We start from the raw sequence: 14,638 nt of genomic DNA on the forward strand, positions 1-14,638 counted from the left end.
TCAAAAACTACAACACAGCAAGAAAGCCCCATAAAGTAGGAGCAGGCCTCGAGCCCCAGCCATGAGCAGCAACCTCGCGCGTGATACGGCGGCCCCACCGTCTACCAGCGCGCAAAGCTCGGCAGCCGACACGGCATCTACCTCGATGACGACAATTACGACGACTGCCACCACCAGTACCAACACCAACTCGAATGCAGACAGCAGCAACACCAGTCCGAGCGGCAGCAGTCCGAGCAGCTCGGGTGACGGCAACGGCCGACCAGGTAACGTGCAGCAGAGCTCCGGCAGCGACGGCAGCAGCCCCATGCGCCGTCTGCCAGCGGTGCTGCATGCGCCTACCGGGTCGAACAGCGCCGCGGCCAACGCCAGTAGTGCGCCGAGCACCACGACCGCGACGAGATCCCAGACACAAGCTCAAGTGGCAGCTCAGCAGCATAGTCGGAGCCCCTCGGCTGCCAGTACCGCTGCAGCCGGTAACCGGGATATTACCGGTATGGGTCGGAGGCATATGTACCCAAGTCAAGTACTCGCGAGTCCGTACGCCAGCGGCGGTGCATCCTCGCCTGCGCAGATGCAGTCTCAGTTCTTTGGTGCCAACGGCGGACGAATCACGACGGGTTCGTCGTCATACAACCACGACCACCTTTCACCAATGTCATCTCCAGCAATGGGCGGGTCTTGGACTGGCGCTGGTAGTATGGCCACTCGCGGACTCAAGCGCCACCTGCCGCAACAATATGCTGGCTACAGTCGAGCGGGATCCAGCAGTGGGAGCATTCGGGTCCCGCAGCAGCAACCGCCGTTTCGAATGCCGCCGGTGGCGCACAGTCCGCGACTCGCAGAGGCCCCAGCAACTCGCGGTCGCCTACAGTGCAGCAGGCATTTGGTATGCCGCCCAATGAAGATCCCATGCAGTACGAGCCTTCGGGTGAGGCGCGTCATCCGCGTGACAGCACACGATATGAAACGTGGACGTCCAAGCAGCTCCGTAAAAAGTGCTCGCACCTCAAACTTCGCGGCCTCAAGAATGTGAAAAAGCATGTGATGGTGGAGGCGTTATACCGGTATTACCGAAATCAACGCCTCAAAGACAAGGTAGACGCTGCCAGCGCCGAGAAGATCGGCGCATTTTCACAGCAGCAGATCTCGTCGTCGCAGCAGCCCCAGCAGCGACGAATGGAAGTTCGACGCCCGTCTAGCAACAATGGCAGCTCCGTGTCGGGAGGACGCCACGACGTGCCGTATCAATCGCGGTATGTCCAGCGCAGTCCCGGCCCCGCACAGTCTCCATACGGTCCGTACAACTCGAGATCGCGCAACTACGGCGACTATGGCAGCCAAAGTCCGTCGCCTCCCTCGAGTGGAGGAGACAGGACCCCACACCCGCAACGCGGTGGCCCCAAGTCCAACAGCAATGGATATTATCTGGATGACGAATCCAAGGGCGAGTCGCAGTACAAGGAGGTGCCGGTGACGTCCGAAGACGTGATCCGTCTGGTGGACGTCGTGCTGTCCCCCGAATTCGTCGATCGGTTGGCGGCTGAGCTGTCACGTTGGCAGTTCTGGGTGGACGTGCGAGAGATGTACATCGCGCTGTTGAGTCGGCAACATCCGCCTGGATCAGCTACCGCAACTGAAGGAGGACCCATCGGAACGGGAGGAAGTGCCACGAACTCGCGCAATTTCAAGTGGAGCAGCATGCAGCTGTGGGAGATCTGGAAGGAGCTGTCTTTCGCATACACCAAGACTTGTTTCGAGTTCACCACTGCTGGTATGAACAAGAGTGAGCAAGACCTATATATCGCTTCAACCTGCTGGGGGTCCAACCTTTTCTTTTTTATAAATTTGAAAAAGAGAAGTGTGGACCCCAACCGATGAGATGCGACAGCAGATATCAAATGCGATATCGTCGTGAAAAGTTCTAGTGCTGACATACGTGCTATGTGTTCTGATTGGTTTTGTAGGAGTGGACGACCGAGAGTACATCAACTTCTGTGACGGCAGACCGGATGTGTATTATCTGCATCAGAGACTGCATCTCCGGCCGGATCTGTTGCATCTGATCAAGTCTAACGAATACATTGACGAAAAGTGCACCAGCGACGCGTCCGAGTCCATCGCGCACGAGCAGCAACAAGCTCAGCAGCAGCAACAAGCCGGGCCATTGGTGGGCTCGGGATCTCCTCTGCTACGCGCTCACAAACGCTATAAGCGGTCGTCCCCGGCGGCTGCTGGGTCGGCGTCCTCGGCATATAACAGCGCACGTGCCATCGCAGCCTTCAGTGGTAATACGCCTGGTGTTGACGCCCCGGGGGCCACTAATGGAGGGAACGGGGGCGACAACGGATGTGGGCAAGGCAGTGGAGACTCGCGGGGCCATTCACCGGAAGAAAACAGCACCGAGAACTCGGAGACAACAGGCGAAGAAGGAAGCAGCAACACAGCCAACTCGAACGCAAGCAACAGCTCGCAGGACGTGTCAATGCGCGCTGCACTGGCGGAGCAGAAGTATTTTGGGCTGTTGCTGCAGAACTTCGAGGTGATCTTTGAGTCGCTGCACAACAAGAAGGTTCTATTGGCAACGTTGCGGAAGGACAGTAAGGCTCCGGACCACTTGATCGCTGATCTGCACGACGACATTCACGTGCTGTCGGCACTCAAGAAAGAATTCCGGAACAAGCTACGACGCACGATACAGTGAAACGGACAGTGAACTGTGACCAACCACGCCATGACAAGTAGGAGTGTACATGTAGCACGTATAAGAATGGTGGAGAGCACAGAAGAGTGAGTGGCTATCATCAAAATTATAAGCCCATTTTCAAATGCAATTTGACAAGTCTTAGTTAATCCACATTCAAATTAGCCAATAAAATCGCTTCCCGTTTATAGCAACAAGTACTTCAGCAACTAACGTTGAAGTTCTTTCCTTTCCTGCTATGGGGGCGAAAGTGAGCGCTTGTATCTGGCAATATGCTGACATTCAGTATGGGTTTTTTGGACCAAGAGTTGGGATTCGACAACCTGCACGCACTGGCTGCGCAAGGGAAACACAAGGCAGTTCGGAAGCTCCTGAGACACGGCATGGATCCGAATTCTCGTCGGCTGGAAGGAGCCCTTGGAACGGACGACGATGAGCGAGGCGATTCGCCCATGATCTGCGCAGCCAGGTTGGTAGATAACAGTAATTTATTTCATATGAGGGCTCAGTTAAATGAGATTGTAGAGGTGATATGGGCAACAAGAACCAGAAGCGACACCTAAAGACACTGGAAGAGCTGCTACATTTCGGAGCGAAAATCAATCAGACCAATCTGGTACGTATCCTTTGGTTTCGACGTTGCCGTAAACATCTAAATGCTGGTGCTTGCTAGCTGAACCAGACACCTCTCTACATCGCGTGCGAGCGCAATCTGCTGCGGGTCGCGACGTGGCTCATTCAGCATGGCGCTGACGTCAACATCAATTGCAAGGTGATGACTTCGATATCCTTTGCGCATTTGCCAGTGAAAGGTTTTACTGGAGATGCTTTTTTGTCCAATGGACTAGACGGGTGTATCGCCCCTCATGTGTGCATACCAGAACCAGAACGAGACGCTTGCCACTTTGCTACTCTACAAAGGAGCTGTCGTCATTCGTCTACCTGCCACGTTCAGCCATATCAAGGTATCCAAAAGACACTTTTGGTAGTTGTTTGCTTTCTCATTTCTTACTGACGAACTAAATTTGGATAGTTCCATGAACTATCAGACGAGCTGGATGATGAGGATGCTTCTTCAAATGACAAAACTGTAGGCAAGTTACATGCCACACTACAGCAATTCGTCGACCGCGAGGTAGCGCGACGAGAGTGTTTGTTAAAAGAAGCTCATGAGGCACAGCGTCTAGAGGAGCAGCGCATCTACCGAGCTCAACTTTCTAATGAGGGAGCGAAGCGTAAAGCTCGTCGTCGTCGCAAGCGTTTGGAAGCCCAACAAAAGCGGAATCTACCTCCAGTGAAGGCTCTCGATACAGTCTCTGACACTGAGCGTGACGAGGATCACTTACCTAGTGGATGTGGTGATTCTTCTGCTAACCAGGGTGAAGAAGGTCTGTTACTGTGGGAGAAGAAAGCCATGAACCCTCGCGCTCCGTCCCGAAGACCTCAATGGGTAGCGAGACAGATCCACTGTACGCAGCAGTCGCAGAACCATCGAACCGAGTCAGAGCACGACTTCATGCGACAATGTTCGAAGCTCTACAAGTCCATTCAGCAAGAACGCAGTCGACGAATAAGCCCCCCCTCTAGGTCCGTCGTTATCGTGTCAACAAAGCCTACTTAAGTAAATTGTAAAAGTCTAATGCGATCTTAGTAAACGCGCGTGAAACGACGCCGCGCCTGCTCAACCCCGTCCTATTTTTCTTAATCTCCGATCCAAAACGGAACTTGATAACACCGACATGCCTGGACGCGTGAGCGAGCATCACCAAGAAGAGGTGGCGTCGATGAAAAAAGCCCATGGTTTGTTTGCCTACAAGTCTCACGTCGTATGTTGGTAGCTGAGCAAATTCCTCAAGTTCTTCCGCTCGCGTCTCAAGACGCACTTGGAGAACGTTGAAGCCGATTTCGAAGACACTCGGTCGGATCGGCTGTCGTCCGAAGAAGTTTACAGCCAGAAAGACATCCAGGAAGCCGTCACGTCGCTATGCTTCGCCGTCAAGGTACAGTACAGGCGCGAAATAAATCCGTGCGCAAGGTGCAGCTCCTGACACTGAACTTGTTTCTACAATCGTAGGCTAATATACGCAGTGAGCTGCAAGACACTATCAACATGATGGCGTTATTGCTGCGTCAGATCTTCATCGAGGCCGAGGATAGCGTACGTCCTGCGGTTTAGCAAATTAAAAATGAACTTTCGACTAATTGTGAAATAATCTTGAACAGGATCTAGCCTTGGACCTGGACATCGCCATGGTGGAAGACAAGGAGCTGCTCGAGCGTGTGGAGCAGCTGAGTGTATCTGAATGGACCAGTGGAGACTCGAGCAGCGCGGCACAGATCGGAGCCATGCCGAAGAGTAAGGCAAAAGTGCAGGTCGACGCCGAAGCGAAAGATAAACTAGAGAAGCAGCTTCAACATGAACAGGAGCAGCACGAGGAGGAGATTCGTGCGGCGAAATTGACGTCCAAGCAACAGAAAGAGGCTCTGGAAGTAGCACACACCAAGGAATTGCGTAAATTGGAGCGGAAGCTCGAGCTGGCCGGTGAGCGTGTGGAGGAGCTCGAGAAGCAGGTGGAAGACGGACGACAGCACGTCGCGCACACGGCGCAGTTCCAGTCGATGAAGCGCATGGTGACGACCAAGAATCAGCAGCTGCAGGACCTACGTCGCCGACTGCAGCGTTACGAGCCAGACTACGCCGAAGACGATGGCGAGACCAAGGACGCCGACGACGATGACTAGGTTGCAAAAGTAGCCAGAGTCTTCACTAAATTGCAAAGGTACAACACATTTCACCTGTTGCTGTAAAAAACTTGCAAGACCATCACTCCTGCACCTGTATCCAGCTAGGTAGACAAGCGTGCAGTTCGTCAGCAGGAAACCTAAAAATCGAGTCGAGAAAGTGGGTCGTCCTTCTCAATAGAATTCGTTCCGGTTATCCGCTGCTAATAAGTTGGTCCTTTTACAGTCCAGCAACTCCAGCAGTTAATCCAGCACGAAATCGCACGCCAGGGTCCAGAGAGACCTCGTCCAACTGTAAAACTGTCCAATCCGAGCTGCTGCCGCTTACAGGCCGAGCTTGGTGCGACGCCAGTGACGACGCTTGGCGTTGTACTTGATGGTGTTGTCAGTGCGCAGACGAATCCACTGAGGGATCGGGCGGTTCTGCTTGGCCTTCTTGGCGAGGATGCGCTTGGTACGGAAGGTCTTGTGCGACGGCTGCAATCGCAACACAAGGAGGATATAGCTAGTTAGAATGCTGTGAATTCTCTGTATTTCTACTGCTTCCGACGCGATTTTCGGCACTTAAAGCAGTCCGGGCGACGCGCCATTGAACGGAGAGCTAGATCATGTACGTGTCACCCTGTTTTCCTGCTGATCGGCGACTTAAACGCATCCGAAGCCCATGCAAACGCCATACACACGCACCATTTTGGAAGGAATTTATTCGGACTGACGCGCTATTGGAAGCGAGCCAAAAGCGTCGGGCTGCCAGCCAGCCAATTCAGTCGGCTGCGTAATTACGACCTTAGTTTGTCCGTAAAAAGGATTGCTTCACAAGTTGGTGTCTGATACACCATCCATCAAAACTGTATCACGTACAGGCTGTGCTGTCCTTGATTGCGCCGGCCAGCACTATTATAGCTTCCTCAGCATACCTAACGTAGCATGCATCCGATAGTGCTGCAGCTGCTACAGTGATTATCTGTTCGTTATGTGGGTTGACAATCTGTCATTATGACCCGCAACTTGCGGGCTGCAAGTTGGCCTGATTTCGTTCGTTTCGCACATGTTGGTGCAAATCCATTTTTCTAACACTTGGCTTCACTTTTGCAATCGGCTTTCGCAGGTGTCCGCCGAAAAGGACTTGGATTTTGCATGCGACCTCTGAGAATCCACTCTTTCAGATTATGCTTCATTCCTCATTTCGACCCACATGGATGCGCGAGCTGGTCACGCGGGGCCGCCGCGGCGCAATAGCGACGAGTTTGACATCGCCACAGGCAACTCCGCATTCTCCGTGTCACCGCATCAGTCTTCGCGTATTATGGATCGGTCTGTGGGCGACACAGGCACGTCGAACTTTTCCGTGTCACCTTCGCCTCTCTCGTCGCCGATGCATTCGGTCCTGCGGCCTCCAGTCAACATCACGACCACATCACCACCTTCGGAGCCGTCCACGGGCTCTGCAGACTCGCAATCTCCGCTTAAATCCGCTCTGCGCAATCCCAATAGCCCACAGAAGCCCAAAATTACTCGAAGAGTCTCCATCGAACACAACGTGCAAGTGGACGCAGAGTCCAGACGGCAACGGGACCGACTGAGCTCCTCTCAACATTCTGCAGCTTCATCCGAGTCTGGATTGGACGACTCGGGCGTCAGTTTGAGGTTTCGACGGACGCCTCCCAACAGCAAGACGTCGCACCGTAGCTCCTTCGCTATGAGAGACACAGTGCTGTCCAGGATGTCGTCCAATGTGGGTACACTGAGAAAGAGTTTCTTCGGCGTAATAGGCAGAGGCACAACCGTGAACGACCCACTGGAACTGTCTCCAAACCAAGAGTTCGACCTGGACGTCATCGACGAAAGCGGCGGATTGGACGAGAATATCGGACAAATTCTCAAACCCCAAGTGGATTTTAGCAACTGGATCAAGGAAGGCTACATCGTATTGTCCGTGGGCGTGATCTTATTGGTCATAATGATCGTTCTGGCGGAAACAGTGGACTCGCTCAATGGGTACAAAATCGACCCGGGCCTCGTCTTCGGCTCTCTGCTGACGCTCATCCTCTGCGTCTGCGTCTTCGTGACGTACCACGGCGTGCAGAGCTACCAGAGGCACCCGAACCCTTTAATTTACTACAAATGTGTCATCGACATCTTCTTGGCGCTGCGATTCCTGCTAGACCCGATGCTGCTGGACATGGGCGTGTACCGAGTGAATGACGACGCGTCGTGTGCGTATCTCTCGGGTGTGACACAGTTTCTGTATCTGTCAAGCGATTGCTGGTACTTTGCGCAGATTGTGGATCTCTACTGGTCCCTCACGAACCCGTTTATGAGCGTCAAGGCCAACCGAAGGCGGTTCAAGACGATGGTTTACTCGGCTGGAGCGTTCACCGGCATCTTCGCTGCGCTGGTGCCTAGTGTCCATGGCCTGGCAGATGGCAACTACTGCTGGACCAAGCGGAAGACGACGGATGACCCTGTGGAGCGCGACTTTTTCCACCTTAACCGAGGCAGTTGGCTACTTTTCTACATGTGGATGATTCTCTTCTACATCTCGGGCATTGCCGTGCTGGTTTTTGGCGTCAAACGACTCCGATCGGGACTGCGGGACACGCTGCAGAGTCGCCGCGAGATGCTGCGCAACGGGGCGCTTTCCATCTCGAGCTACACCATCTACTGGACGATTGTGTTCATCTGGTACGCCCTGTCCTTCCAGAGGCGCACAGCGTACGACGAGGACGGCAACTTACCGCCAAGTCACGTTTTCCGCGCCTTCACGTTTGCGCTGTCCGCTCGTGGCGCGGTGGACTATTTCGTGTGGTTTATGATAAATAGTCCCAGTTTGATCCGCCCCAACTGGCTCAAATTCTCGTCCGACTCGGCCGACAAACAGTTTAGCGCGCAGCTGAACACAGCGCTACAGGAAGAGCTCATTTACTTTACGATCGAGGGGATGACGCGCGCAATTCAAATTGCAGAAGAAGATTTGAATCGGATTCGAGATCGCTCGCCCACGCAGGAGCTTGTATTGGGCGTAAGTGACGACGAAGGCGACCGGACGTCACTCGGTGAGGCTGCGACGACAGCGACGGGCGTTCCTGGAGCGGGGAGTAGTAGTAATCTACTGCACAGTATGCAGAGAAACCGGATGCTCACCAGTATTACCGAGGCCATCAACGCTGGACTGCATCGCAACAGTAGCGCCGACGCCGACGCTCGACGCGCCAAGAAGAAGCTCAGCAAGGAGCCGGACTTTAGCTTCGACATCCCACAAGAGCAGCGGTCCATGCAGTCGACTGGGGATCGTCGTGTCCACAATCCTTCGTCTGCCTCAACAGCTCCGACGACGTCAGGCCAGCGATCTCCAACTCCTGCGGCGGGCACTACCGCTACCACCACGGCTTCTATCCGGTTTACGCCGTACAGACCGCAGGCGTTTGCGGAGCTGCGTCAGGCGTACGGAATCAAAGCGGCAGACTTCATGAAGTCTTTCCAGACGAGTACAAAGCCAAATATTAGCGAAGGAGCCAGCGGTGCGTTCATGTTTTTCAGTGGCGACAAAAAGTATATCGTCAAGTCGATGGCCGAAGAAGAGGCGCGGTTCTTGTGTGAGATCGCAGACAAGTACGCCGAGTACTTGACGCTGAACCCGAGCTCTCTGGTCACCAAATTCTACGGCTGCTTCAAGATCACCATGTACGACAAACGCTTCTACTTTATCGTGATGGAAAACCTGTTTGATGTGATGGAGGAAGGCGTGCAGATCCACCATCGATTCGACGTTAAAGGCTCGTGGGTGAACCGAAGCTACAAGCGTCCACGGCGCGGCGCCAAGGTCAAATGTCGTCACTGCTCCATGATGTTCAAGTATGGCGCGAAGAAGAGTTTACTGCAGTGTCCGAACGTCGTGGGTCTGCACGAACCGAATGTAGTTCTGAAGGACAACGACCTGCGGACCAGGATGCGGATCGGGACGGAGGAAGGCGTCGAGCTGTACGAGCAACTACGTGACGACTCAATGTTCCTCTGTGACTTGGGGATTATGGACTACAGTCTGCTCTTAGGAGTTATGGACATCGAGTTCGTCGTGGATCAGCCTTCGAGACCGCTTAACAGCTCCGTCTTGAGCGAACGCACGGCTGCTAACACGGCCACTAATACTGCATCCAACAGTATAAGCAACGACAGCTTCATCTCAGCGTCGTCGTCGTCGAACTGGTCCTCGTCTACTGGGAGTTCCTCGTCCTTAAGCAAGCATATACAGCTTAAGGAAGAGGAAGTCAAGCCCCCCAAGAAGCTTAGCATGAGTGTAGCGCCAAGCGTGCACTCTCTCTTCAACCAGCCAGAGGACCCTCTAAACCAGTCGCGCTATCCCTCGGCCGGTGGAGAACCGCGCCCTAAGCGCTCTATGCGGAAGAGTAAGCGCGTGTTCGGGCCTGGCTACTACTACGTGGGCATCATCGATATCCTACAGACGTGGACGCTACAGAAACGACTCGAGCGCTTCTGGAAGGTGGATGTCCAACAGAAAGATGGCGAGGGATTGTCAGCTATAGACCCGGTACGGTACCAGCGCCGGTTTGAGGCCAAACTGCGCGAGATCATCTCAATCCCCAAGGAATATCACCATCGTCAGCGTCGCAACCAGCCCAAGACCAGCATGTTCCAGTCCGTCCAACGTCTCAGTCCAGTGCTGCAAGCTGCCGCGGCGTTCGAGAGCGCCGCAGCAGCGCAAGAGGCGCGACGAGATCTGGCCCGTGCGCGTGGCGACTCGACCGACACGGACACGTCTGGCACGTCGTCCAGCACGGCAGAGGACGGCGATCTGGAACAGGCAGGAAGGAACCCGCAGCCGATCCTGCTGCCGTTCAACCAGAGGCTGATCTCGACCAACTCGACACGCAGCCAGTTGAGCGTGGCGGATCTGGTGTGAGCACAGCGGTGCTGCATTATTCCGTGGAGAAAAGCTGAAGCTGGCGACCAGCGCAATGGCAAATAGATTAGGATAGGAAAACTTCAGACTCGTTGAGTGCGATCAAAATGTATTGCACGGTACAGCAACTACAGTACTGTAGTGTTATAGTGTAAAAGTACTGTATAGCATAATTTTTCATGTCGGTCGAAGCGCCTCTATTTCCTGTTTGGTACAGTTCAGCAGTCTTGGTCCACGCTCGCAAGTGACTTGCTTTTAATAAGAGTGGGCTTGCTGCAAGTGGCACTCTTATCGCCACAGCTTCCCAGGTAAATGTAGCTTCCGTATTCTCATGCATCACGTACAGTATAATACATGTAGACTGCATGCACAGCCACTACTACATGTATCTGTAGTCGCTGCCCATGATGTTTCGAGTTGCTCTTGACAAAATTTGCAGATCTCAGCCGCAGTACATGTATTAATAATACCGGTACTGTACTTCACTCAAGTGACGTCAAGCCAAGCTCGACTTGCGCCAAGTTGCCATCGATCTCTTCTTTTCTGATTTGAACGTGCCCGCCATTCCCTCGTCATCTGTCGGGTTCCAAACGCTGATCACCGTCGTAACAGCTAAAACATCTTGCTTTCACTATGCCGATTGTTTTCCTGAAGCCGTCATTTCGACACACAGCCGGATCTGGAAAGGCGGGGCACGGCAGACTTGAGCAGCTCCCGACTTGTGTTCTTCGCGCGGACAACGGGACCTGGCTATTGAAAAGCCATTGACGGCCGCAGCGTGCAGGTTGCAGCAGGTTACAAGGCTTCCGTCGAACAGGCTGGTAGAAGCACAGACCTCCGTGCCGATGAACGACACCCGCACGGACACGGACGTGCTGTCCTGGCACGAGCAGGTTCAACGCAAGACGTCGCTGCCCAGAAGCGACAGCTTACCACAGGACGAGCAGCGCCCGCGAGGCAAGAGCGCGCCCGGAGTCCCAGCAGCAACAGGTGACACCCCTGCGCGCCGTCGAGGCTTCTCTCTAGCCCGCCACCAGTCCGTGCCCAGCATGTCGGTCGGTAAGTCCCGTCGCCGTCGGAAGGTGACGTTCAAGAACATGTACGCGCCCGACGTGGTGCCTCCGCCCAAAGTGGAGAGCTACGACGAACTGGTGTTCAACGTGGCCGGTCTGTTCCACACCATGTCGTTCCTACACGACCCGGAAGACTGGGGGGACGACCCGACCGGCAGCATGTCGTCAGAAGACGATTACTACGACCCAGAGCCGCCTCTTGAGCGCTCTGTGCCGCTCATGATCGCCGAGTTCCTCTACCGCTCGGCAGTCTTCTTGGGATATCCGCAGGGCGACACCCCGTGGCTTCCTGGCTTCCGAGAGGACAAACGATTTTCAGGGAACGACGTCAAGCGCTGGCGACGTCTCGCTCATTTCGACTGGGAAGCGGAGGAGCGCGAGTTCCAGAAGAACCATCGCAAACCGCCACCAATGACAGTGGCACAGCCACGACTCGACCGTACGGAGTCGGTGGAATCCAATGGACATACGTCGGTCATGTCGGCGATCGGAACGAGTTTCCGACGACTGGAGAGCACCGCCAGTGTGGACTCGACGTCGTCCAGCTCGAGTATGCGCAGCCAGGACAGTCAGGTGTCAGGCAAGCCGAAGTTCCGTCGCGCCGTTTCCGGATGGATCCGAAAGCATCGACGTCAACACAGCAAGGAGAGCAACGCAGTGGCAGAACAGGTGAGTGAGGACGAGAGCGTTGACACGAGCGACGAGAAGAAGAAACGCAAATGCAAGCCCGTGTCGTGGCTCAACCCGCCGCCCATTTCGTCCTCCAGGGACTTGACGATGCTTGTGGCCATTATCAACTCGTGTGTCTACTGCGGACAGTTTCAGTTCCGGAAACGCGACATTGTGCGTCTGTGCAATGTCAGAATTTAGATGCAACAAAGTTGTTGCCCCATTTTATTTGCGCTTCGAACCGAAGGAAGGTTGATACGCAAACTCTAGCCAAATGATTTTAGTGTGACGCGTTTTGTCAGAACCTGTTGCATCAAGACGAAAAAAAAAACAAAGCTTGCAGTATTATAGCCAAGCATTCTTGGATTTCATATATTTGGTGGGTCCCTTCACTTATAACTAAAAATCTTTAAGCTTGTTCACAACTTTCCTAGATCCAGCCGTCCTCCTCCACAATGAACTCAAGACGCACCAGGTCGCCAATCTCATCGGGCGAGAAGAGAACTTCCCCGAAGTTCACGCAGCAGTTGACGACGCCGCAGAGCTTGTCGAACTTCGTGTTGGACGGCACCTCTAGCTCCTCCTCTTCTCCCTCCTCCTCTGGCTCTTCTTCAACCACACTTTCACTTAGAGATCGATGCAGCGATAAGCTGTGCAGTCTTCGGCGAGCTTTCGACTGGCCGTCACTATCACTATCAGTACCCTCCGTTACGGCAGAGCTGGTGCGCGACGACGGCGCCTCGACGTCTTTGCCCTTGACACCCAGAGCCGCAGCGGCCTGGGCCGTCGTCACTTCCTCGAGCATCCAATCATGCAACGCCAGTCGACGCCACATGCGGATCTCCTCGTTCGCGATGTTCACCACATTACCGTGCTTTGTGCGCGTACCATGAAGGAAAGCCATGGAGCGTTCAAGGAATTCCTGCACCTTCGTGGTGGTAGGTCGCTGATCGTGCGCTGCAAATTTGCACACACGCACCAGCACATCGTCGTAGCTCTCCACAGCAGTATACGCGCCAGAAGCCCCGTCGTTCGCGTCCGAAAGGATAATCGTCGGATTTAAACTGAACCGTGTTCGTTTGGCGACACCTGGCGACAGCACCTCCTCGGTAGGTACGGGACTCGGGACTTTGCGTCCCGAAATAGAGCGACGATGCAACTCCGCCGCTTTTGCCTTTTCAGCGGCAAGTGCAAATTTGCGCGCCTCGGAGCTGCGTGAGAAACTCGTACGGTCTTTTTGCAGGTCCAGATCGATGTTGCCACGGCCGCCGATAAGACGCGCCTGGATCGGCAACTTGCGCCAGATCTTCGAGATGAGGTGCGTGGGCGCCTGCTCCATGAAGTCCATACTCTGCGAGCGACGGTCCAGGCCACGAGTAGGCCGCTTGGTATCCTCGTAGTCGTCGTCACTGTCCGAGTCCCACGTGGACGCGTGGGGCTTGACTACTGCCTGTTCGTTCTTCGAGTACGACGCGCGCTTAGCGAGCTCTGCTTCTTCCTTCTCTTTCTTCTTTTCTCTTCTAGCTGAAGACGAGAAGGACAGCGACATACCACGCTCCTTTTTCACTCGCTTTTTGCCCGCTTTGCTCTTCGCCGGGGAGAAGACGGTGCTATTCTGTTGCGGAGTGCAGTCCGATGGCTGCAAGGAATGACGAGCCTGAGAAGAATGCAAAGCTGCAGTGGCTGCCGTAAGGTCCGAGAAGGAGGTCGAACTTGACTGGTACGAGCTTGGTGCGTTCTTTACGGTACTGAAACTGGCCAAACTGTGGCGAACCTTGCTCCTTTGTCCATATCGATTGTTTGAGCTCCCTCCAGAGGAAGGCGGAGCTCCTAGTGTCGCTCCAGGTTGAAGCTGGAGCGCCATGTTGCCATGGACGCCACTGTTGCGCAGCGTACGGTTCCCCATACAAGGAGGACGGTCTCCTCCGGCACTGACACTTCTATTGCCGAGCGTGGGAGGCTGCGTGGGCAGGTCGAAGGACGTGGTAGAGAAGGAGGAATGCGGAGTCGTAGCGTCATTGGAACTGCTGGAGTTGCGACTACTGCGACTGGTACTGTGTCGTCCCTGTTGCTCCTTACTGGCCACTTTGTTGCCCCTGCTACTGCCAAAGAGACTGCGGCTGGGTGTCGAGTGGAAGGCATTACTCAGCGTCTGAGTGAGCGAGTTGCGCTCGCCCTTCTCGGGCGCCTTCTTGGCCTTGGGCGTGGCGGCTTGAGCTCCGTAGGGGAGAGACATGACAACGGGAGGCGTGGGCTCGGACGACGCGCGTTTGTCTTTCCAGCCTGAGAACGAAAAGCTCGAGTGACGTCCCTCCTTCTTCTTGGACGATTTCTCACGAGCAGCGGCCTGCGCTTCGGCCGACAGTTCCGCGTCCAGATCGGCGGAGCTCATGCGGCCAGTGAACGAGAAGCTCCCGCTGCGGCGAGAGCCCGGGAAGATCTTCTTGATGCCCGAATATACGTCCTTGACCTGTTGCGACATCGTCTAGCACTGTCGTCCTGTACAGTATGGTACCAGTGATGTGGTGG

The 14,638-nt window shown here is 54.6% G+C and overlaps 7 protein-coding genes across 7 annotated transcripts; 5 read left to right on the forward strand and 2 right to left on the reverse strand.

Moving 5' to 3' along the window:
- Positions 1-686: 686 nt before the first annotated feature.
- PITG_13673 (uncharacterized protein) lies at positions 687-2,834 on the forward strand (the record flags this gene model as incomplete). Its single annotated transcript, XM_002899808.1, has 2 exons — positions 687-1,786; positions 1,968-2,834. 2 exons carry the CDS (start codon positions 892-894, stop codon positions 2,702-2,704), a joined length of 1,632 nt encoding a protein of 543 aa, XP_002899854.1.
- Positions 2,835-2,976: 142 nt separating this feature from the next.
- On the forward strand, positions 2,977-3,693 carry PITG_13674 (uncharacterized protein; the record flags this gene model as incomplete). The annotated part of the gene is made up of 4 exons (XM_002899809.1): positions 2,977-3,173; positions 3,230-3,320; positions 3,378-3,476; positions 3,553-3,693. The coding sequence occupies 4 exons, from the start codon at positions 2,977-2,979 to the stop codon at positions 3,691-3,693; spliced, it is 528 nt and encodes a 175-aa protein (XP_002899855.1).
- A 724-nt stretch (positions 3,694-4,417) lies between these two features.
- Positions 4,418-5,446, forward strand: PITG_13675 (uncharacterized protein; the record flags this gene model as incomplete). The annotated part of the gene is made up of 4 exons (XM_002899810.1): positions 4,418-4,479; positions 4,543-4,704; positions 4,779-4,862; positions 4,928-5,446. The coding sequence occupies 4 exons, from the start codon at positions 4,444-4,446 to the stop codon at positions 5,444-5,446; spliced, it is 801 nt and encodes a 266-aa protein (XP_002899856.1).
- A 159-nt stretch (positions 5,447-5,605) lies between these two features.
- Positions 5,606-6,160, reverse strand: PITG_13676 (uncharacterized protein; the record flags this gene model as incomplete). Its single annotated transcript, XM_002899811.1, has 2 exons — positions 5,606-5,923; positions 6,134-6,160. The coding sequence occupies 2 exons, from the start codon at positions 6,134-6,136 to the stop codon at positions 5,771-5,773; spliced, it is 156 nt and encodes a 51-aa protein (XP_002899857.1).
- Positions 6,161-6,618: 458 nt separating this feature from the next.
- Positions 6,619-10,543, forward strand: PITG_13677 (phosphatidylinositol-4-phosphate-5-kinase (PIPK-D7/GPCR-PIPK); the record flags this gene model as incomplete). Its single annotated transcript, XM_002899812.1, has 1 exon — positions 6,619-10,543. One exon carries the CDS (start codon positions 6,642-6,644, stop codon positions 10,365-10,367), a length of 3,726 nt encoding a protein of 1,241 aa, XP_002899858.1.
- Positions 10,544-11,121: 578 nt separating this feature from the next.
- Positions 11,122-12,464, forward strand: PITG_13678 (uncharacterized protein; the record flags this gene model as incomplete). Its single annotated transcript, XM_002899813.1, has 1 exon — positions 11,122-12,464. One exon carries the CDS (start codon positions 11,417-11,419, stop codon positions 12,308-12,310), a length of 894 nt encoding a protein of 297 aa, XP_002899859.1.
- A 75-nt stretch (positions 12,465-12,539) lies between these two features.
- On the reverse strand, positions 12,540-14,591 carry PITG_13679 (uncharacterized protein; the record flags this gene model as incomplete). Its single annotated transcript, XM_002899814.1, has 3 exons — positions 12,540-13,719; positions 13,828-14,069; positions 14,196-14,591. The coding sequence occupies 3 exons, from the start codon at positions 14,589-14,591 to the stop codon at positions 12,540-12,542; spliced, it is 1,818 nt and encodes a 605-aa protein (XP_002899860.1).
- Between the last annotated feature and the right edge of the window lie 47 nt (positions 14,592-14,638).

Source organism: Phytophthora infestans, genomic scaffold (genome assembly GCF_000142945.1).
Source record: "Phytophthora infestans T30-4 supercont1.29 genomic scaffold, whole genome shotgun sequence".
Lineage (NCBI taxonomy): Eukaryota > Oomycota > Peronosporomycetes > Peronosporales > Peronosporaceae > Phytophthora > Phytophthora infestans.